The sequence below is a fragment of the Musca domestica genome, unplaced genomic scaffold (genome assembly GCF_030504385.1).
Source record: "Musca domestica strain aabys unplaced genomic scaffold, Musca_domestica.polishedcontigs.V.1.1 2, whole genome shotgun sequence".
Classification (NCBI taxonomy): domain Eukaryota; kingdom Metazoa; phylum Arthropoda; class Insecta; order Diptera; family Muscidae; genus Musca; species Musca domestica.
In genome coordinates, this window is record NW_026712249.1 from 27,366,462 (window position 1) to 27,374,318 (window position 7,857).

The window sequence follows — 7,857 nt, forward strand, 5'->3', positions numbered from 1 at the left end:
ATAACATCATATAAAATGTATAGCATACTTTAGGGAGGTAAGAAAAAAATAGAACTAACTCAAAAGAGAGAATCTCAAATGCTGCAAACATAAAAATACCCTCACACACACACACTCAAACAAAAAGTGAAAACATGAAACATGTGTTTTGTGTTGCCTAACGTTAGGCTGACAGTGGCGTTGTTGCCGCCGCCTCAGATGTTGTGTTGCCATGACACACACTCAATACCCCCGCAAACCATTGGAAGTACAAACACACACTACACATGCGTCAATATTGTTCTGTTAACACAAAAATATCCCACCAACAAACATTCAAGCGATAAACAGACAAAAACAATGTTTCAAAACATTGCAACATCTGCTCGTATGGAAAGGACACAAACGAAACAAGACAAGTGCTTGGTTATGATGAAGTGAATTGAAAATTGGAAATAAAAACACAACAAATTAAGCTAATAAAAAACATGGTGAAATAAACAAAAAGAAAAAGTGGTATAAAGAAAAACTAAAATAATGAAGTGGATATATTGAGTTCTTAAAAATAAAAAATATAAAATATCTGAGTAAAAATAATCAATTTAACTAAAGTGAATGTTGTAGAGTCATATTCAAGTAAATATATAAATGTAAATGTTTAAAGCAATAATATTTTATTTAAATACCAAGTAAATATTCCATAAGTTTGTGTTAGAGTCATTGTCTTCAATTTAAGTAATTCTATGATATTTTATCCAAATTTACTACTAAATTTAGTGCCGGCATTAAATATTGATTTTTCCATTACGCTAATGCATGGTGATAAGGCACAAAAAACATGCTGGAAAAAAAATTGCATTGCAATATTTCTAGACAATACCTTCCGGTAAAAGTGGCGGTTTTTCTTGTTCTTCTTTTTTTGTCTGCCACAAGGTATTTATGTGTATCCGCTACACGCGAGGGGTAAGTTCATGTACATTAGGTTGGCAGACATGCAACACAAAATACACTGTGTCTCGCGACAAGGACATCAATTGTTGCAGTGTCTAATAAAATGATTAAAATTGTTGAGAACATTTTGTAGAGTCTTTTATAACGAAACCTTCAAAATACCTTGATGGATATTTAAAGAATTGTTATTTTCATAAATAAAAGCTAGTTTACCTAATAAAATTTTTTTCAGAAGTATCAATCGGATAACCTATAAAAAGGAAATAAAAGAATAAGGGAATAGTCTTAAAAACTCTGCAGAGAGTTTGCGTGACAGATTACAAAACCGCAGTTTTTATGTTCAAAACTGGGGTTCGGAAATTGAACAAGTAAAAAAGATATAAGTTCGGCCGGGCCGAACTTTGAATACCCTCCACCATTTGGAATTGGCAATTCTCAAAACAAAAAAAAAATAAAATCCGTTAAAAATTCTGTTAAAATCATAAAAATATCGAATTCAGTCGTTATATTAGAGTCTATACGACGACGTGGACCTGCCTCATCAAAATCATCAAAATACCGAATAAAGGGAGGATCTATTATATGGAAGCTATACCAAAATGTGCAAATACCAAATTTGAAGCAATTCCATACTATGGTGGAGGGTATAAAAATATTTATTGGAGCACCAAGTTTTACCAAATCGAAAAATTTGCCATTACCATATCGTGGACCTATATAGATAATTCTCTGCCGAGGTATAAAGTACTCACAAGGAACTCCTTGTGTGGACAATTCCGTTGAAAAATGACAATTCCGTTGAAAAATGTACCTAAAATCATCAAAATACCGAATATCGGAGGGTACCGTTATATGGGGGATATACGATATCATGGACCTGTATAGACAATTCTCTCTCAAGGGATAAAGTACTCACAAGGAACTACTTGTGCGGATTTTAAGACAATTTTTTTGAAAAATGTGGGTAACATCATCAAAATACCGAATATCGGGGGGTACAGTTATATGGGGAATATACGATATCGTGGAACTATATAGACAATTCTTTTTGAGGGGGTAAAATGCTCGCAAGGAACTCCTTGGGTGGATTTTCAGACAATTCCGTTGAAAAATGTGGGTAAAGTCATCAAAATACCGAATATCGGGGGGTACCGTTATATGGGGGATATACGATATCGTGGACCTATATAGACAATACAATTTTGGGAGGTAAAGTACTCACAAGGAACTCCTTGTGTAGATTTTCAGACAATTCCGTTGAAAAATGTACTTAAAATCATCCAAATACCGACTATCGGAGGGTACCGTTATATGGGGGATATACGATATCGTGGACCTGTATAGACAATTCTCTCTCAAGGGATAAAGTACTCACAAGGAACTACTTGTGCGGATTTTAAGCCAATTATATTGAAAAATGTGTCTATCATCATCAAAATACCGAATATCGGGAGTACCGTTAAATGGTATATACGATATCGTGGACCGTGGCCCATCTTCGAACTTGACCTGCCTGCAGACAAAAGAGAGATCTGTGCAAAATTTTAACGTGATTATAACAGACGGACAGACGGAAGGACAGGGCTAAGTCGTCTTAGAATTTTACGCTGATCAAGAATATATATACTTTGATGGGTCTAAAATGATAATTTCGATGAGTTACAAACAGAATGATGCTATGTATGGTGGAGGGTATAAAACAATAATTAATAAATATATATAATAAAAATAACTTAAATCAGATTTTCTACAGCTATAGGGTATTAGCTATTCTTCTTTAATCAACTATTTTTAACCATTTTCATTCTTTACTTTTCAAATAAAATACAAAAATACAGACAAAATCGTTGAATATTCCACCGTCTCAATGGAAAATACGGAATGCCGTGTGCCCGTCATGCATGCACCACAAGTAGATTATGGGAGGGTGGATAGCATTTGCAGCACGTGCAATTGCCATAAAAAATATTCCCTTTAGAGTTGGCCGCCTGGCTCAGCCGACGACCGTTCAACCGACGACCAGCCATTAAAAATGTTCAAATATGGTTAAATATGAGAACGAGTTCTATTTGTTAAGTGGTAACAGATGGAAATAGTAGTCAATTTGATACATTTGTTCGTAATAGAGGACGATTCTTGTAACGTGGAATGGAAAGGATGGCTGGCTGTGTAGGCGTTAACAAAGGGCAGAAACGATTTGGAAGAGAAACAGGTTGCAATAAATGGATTTTGTTTTCGTTTGTTTTTTTTTCTGCTAAAGAGAAAAGTTTGTTTTTTTTACTAAATTTTGTAAATTATTAAAAAATGATTGTGGGAATTCAAATACTTTTGGGGAAGAAAACACTATGTGAAATACAATTTCCATAAAGTGGTTATGTATTTCTCTAGTATATTGTTGGAACAGCGTCAACGACACGATTCCGGTTGTGATTATCTAGGGGTAATAATATTTAATCACAAGAGCCCTCTGAATTTGGATCAATCCTCTTTTTTTCTAAATTTCGACTTAATAACAAAATCCGACGTAACATCGAGATTTACCATCATAGTAAAATTTACTTTTTAAGATCTACACATTCTTCTTATGCCAATAATGATGACAGTTGTGTACTTTTTTATACCCACCACCATACATAGTATGGAGGGTAGATTAAGTTCGTTATTCCATTTGTAACCCATTGAAATAATAATTTTAGACCCAACAAAGCACGAATTAACATAGGAAGCTAACATTTTGCCCAGATCTGTCTTTTGTTTGGAGGCAGGTCAAGTTCGAAGATGGGCTATATCGGTCCACGATATCGTATAGGCCTCATATAACTGTAAACCCCCTGGTATTTTTATGATTTAAGCCACATTTTTCAACGGACTTGTCTGAAATTCTACACATTGTCTATATAGGTCCTCGATATCGTATAGCCCATATATAAAGGTATCCCCCATATTTGGTATTTTGATGATTTAGCCACATTTTTCAACGGAATTGTCTTAAAATCCAAAAAAAGGATTCCTTGTGAGTACATTACCCTCCCGATATCCGGAAGTTCGGAACACGGTTTTATTTTTTATTTTTTCAAGTTCTTCCAAATGGTGGAGGTTATAAAAAGTTCGGCCCGGCCGAACTTAGCTTCTTTTGCACTTTTTGTACAGAAATTAGATTCAAAAATATTTCTAAAAATCTAGGTTTATCGGTCAAATAGTCATTTTAGAAATAATCTTTAAAAAATTCTCGTTTATGGCTCAGAAAGTCCTTCTAAAAATATTCCTAAAAAAGTTAAAAAGTATTATTCGGTTGTGCAGCCAATGTTCGATTATTATATATTTTGACTTCTATTATGATTATTCAAATTGTTGACCCTCTATGGAGTATGTTCCGAAGGAATGGGCCAATATATAGACCTAAATAAAGATGATATAAATATTGCCACGTACCAAGTTTTGAATTATATTGGTTACTTCACTTTATGTGAGATATGTGCTAATTTTTAGAAAATGTTAAAATGTGCCTGAGGTACCAGATACAGTCGACTGAGGTATTCCATTTTCATACTTCAACTAATACAGATAAAAATATTGGCATGGGCAAAATTGCAAGGAAATCGGATATATATCAAGCTGTAAAGAATCTCTGACTTGTTTCGCAAGTTATGACAGATAAAAGTATTGACAATTGTGACCCTTTATGGGTGAGGTACCAGAAGAGGTTCGCACATATATATCATCTTCACAATAGATCTTGTGTTAGCAAAAATATTTGTCTGTGTGAAATTAAAAGAGACTTGAATGCTTATTTCGCTTTCTTTGAGGGTTTTGTTTCTCAAAATCGTGAACCCTATGAGGTACCAGAAGAAATGGTTTGATATCTACCATCTTTATAGCAGATCTTGTGTTGATGGAAATATTGAGATGTACCAAGTCTGAATGGAATCGGATGTTAAAAAATGTAACCATTTGAGGGGGTGGCATCAGAAGGAGTGGGTCAATATATCCCATCTTCACAGCAAATCTTGTCTAAGTAGAAATAACAGGATCTTTGAAATATGAATAGAACCGTATACTTATTTCGGATTTTATAATCGTTTTGTTTATTCAAAATTTTGACCCTTTGGGAGGTACCAGAAGGAATGGCCCATCTTTAGAAAAGATATTGAGTTGAGTTGGGCCCACCTTCACACCAGATCTTGGGTTAATAAAAATAATGCGATGTGTGTAATATGAAGACAATCGGACTTAAACATCACATTTTATAAATTTCAACCTTTTGTGAGGGAGGTACCAGAAGGAGTGGACCGATATCGCCTATCTCCGAACTCAATCTAAGTCAGGCAATAAATAACGATGTACCAAGTTTGGATCAAATCGAATACTCCTTTCGAGAGTTATTGTGCAGCCAGACAGACAGACGAATGATTTGACACCCCTACATCGACTCCAAATATCCTGAAACGGGTTTGTTTCAAAGAAATGAGCCATGTTTTGGCCATATCAAAAGATATTAGCCACATGGTTGAGGGTATAAAAAATACTTTGATTAATCCACATTTTAAGCTAAACATGTCATTTTAGAAATGTCATTAAAAATACAGGATTTCGGCTAAATTAGACCCTATCAAAATATTTTTATATAAAATCCAAGATTTTGGCTAGGCAAGTCATTTTAATAATATTCTAAACATTTCAAGTTTATGACTCTTTCTAAAAATGTCTTCTTTTGTAAATATCCCTCATATTAATGTTTGTAAATTATCTTTCTCTGAAAATTTTTTTAAAAATAGTTTAAAAAAATCTACGTTATAGCCGAAAAAAATATTTTACTTTACGTACTATTTAGCTCGAATTTCCAATAATCCCATCTTAATGATCCCTTTCGCGACAAGGGTGACCCCAATGCAAAGTTTTACGGTTGGATCCTCAACTGTGTTGTCCGGACGTTATTTATACTGGCATATATTACTCTTAGTACAAAACTTTCCAGCATAAAAAAGATATCTGTAGTGAGATTCTCTAACTCATTTTTTTTTTTGAGTTACCGACAAAAATCGGTAACTTTCAAACGCAAAATTTTGATATAAAAGAAAAAAGAGTTAACAAAATTGATATCTATCGGTTGGCCTTAGCAACTACTTTAATTTCTGGGCTAGCTTTCCGACAAATTTCGCTAATTACCGAAGTTATAAGCATTTGAATTTTACCGAATTTTTTTCGTTAAGTCAGAAAATGAATTTCAGAATTCCACTACAGTTCCACTTGAAATATTTTGAAAAATTCAGATTATAAAAATTCCCACTTTTTTTAGTTCCAAGAAAAATTTTTTATTTATTTATCAATTTTATGAACTTTTCGAAATTTAGAAAAGAATCGAGAAAATGCGTCGAAAAAATTCATTAAGTAGTCCTCTAAAACGACTCCTGTGTCACAAGAGCTTATCCACTCTTTTTACGAATAGCCTTACATCTTTGCAATTTTTGTCCAGCCTTCATGCCGGCACAACGACGGGTATCAGTCCAAGTTAAACGATTTGAACGGCCACGTAGACAGTTAACACGTTCCAGCTGACAGGCAGTCAACAATTGACACATATTCTTTTTGCAGCGATAACATCTCAAGACCTTGCTAGGATTACGACACTTTAGCCGGTTACAATCCGGTTTGGTGGAGCGTGGTTTGCGCGATGGGCTGGCACATTTACCCTTGCCATTTGGTGACTTTATGTTACGGCAACGTATCGGATCGACATTGGAAATGGCTAAAAACAAAATATTATTAACATTATAATTTCTATATCCTAAGGATATAATATTTTTCCTCACTTGGTCGTTTGGCAGCCCGACGACGACAATTCTCTTCATCCAACTGACATTGGCTCATACGGAAGCACTCTTTCTGATGATTATCAGCAGCACAAATGGCTGGACTAGGAACTTTAGGTTTACAAACCGGGCGACATCTTTGAGCCTCACAAGTCATCACAAGGACGAGGGCTATTTATTGAAAAATATCCTTTTTATAGATATATTCGCAATATCTAATATTTAAGGAACTTACCAAAAATGCAAATGACTTTAAGCATTTCGTTTTATTTTTAATTTCTTAAGATGTTTTAAGGAACTGTAGAGATACTGATAATATTCGTAGTTAAAATTGCAGTATTTATAGCAATACTGATATATTGAAACCCTTGTAAAGAATAAAATCAAAATTTCCATTCACAATACCTTTGATTTGAAAGCGATTTTTTGGTATTGTCATATTGTTAAAATACAGTTCCATGATACACGTGTATGATCGGAACTTCCTACTTTACTGTTATAATAAACAGCTGACAGATTTTTTTCATTTAGTCTGTAATACACAATGCGCTATTGATGTTTGAATAAATATGGTTCCCTTCACATTGTTTGGTTATCTGTCGATATGAAAATTAAAGGCTAAAATATGTCAGTGGATTTTTTTTACTATGTATATTTTTTATATATTAAATGCTAACGTCAGACTGTCATTCTTTTGCGACAGATGGTATATATTGTTTGATATGCACAAAAGTTACAAATTAAGGCAACGGTTGTAGACCCCGTGTCTCCTTGGACTTAATCTATTGCCGGACATTCGAAGCCGAACTAGGCATGCCCGTTCCTTTGGATGTCCGTTTGTCTGTCTAACTGGGGCGTATGCACTCTTTTTGTAGCTCCGCCTAAAAATTCAGAAAAATATATCCCTCGTAGAAATCAATGACCGATATACCGGTCCCCTTCTTCTGGCACAATGTAATAATTGTTTCACATCTATTTGGGTGAGAATCTTGACTATTTGGCAAGTCCTATTGTTACCTCGTTACAGAAATTTAAACATTAAAATAATAACTAACATTATGCAAGTGAAAGTGAAGTGAAGTGATTTCTGCCAATTTTAAAACTAGTGTGTAAACGA

General features: G+C 34.2%; 1 protein-coding gene across 1 annotated transcript; it reads right to left on the reverse strand.

Annotated features, from left to right (window-relative positions):
* Window positions 1-6,304: 6,304 nt before the first annotated feature.
* LOC101897497 (uncharacterized) lies at window positions 6,305-7,082 on the reverse strand. Its single transcript, XM_005178114.4, has 3 exons — window positions 6,976-7,082; window positions 6,741-6,911; window positions 6,305-6,676 (listed from the first exon to the last, which is right to left on the reverse strand). The coding sequence occupies exons 1-3, from the start codon at window positions 6,998-7,000 to the stop codon at window positions 6,354-6,356; spliced, it is 519 nt and encodes a 172-aa protein (XP_005178171.1). The 5' UTR covers window positions 7,001-7,082; the 3' UTR covers window positions 6,305-6,353.
* Between the last annotated feature and the right edge of the window lie 775 nt (window positions 7,083-7,857).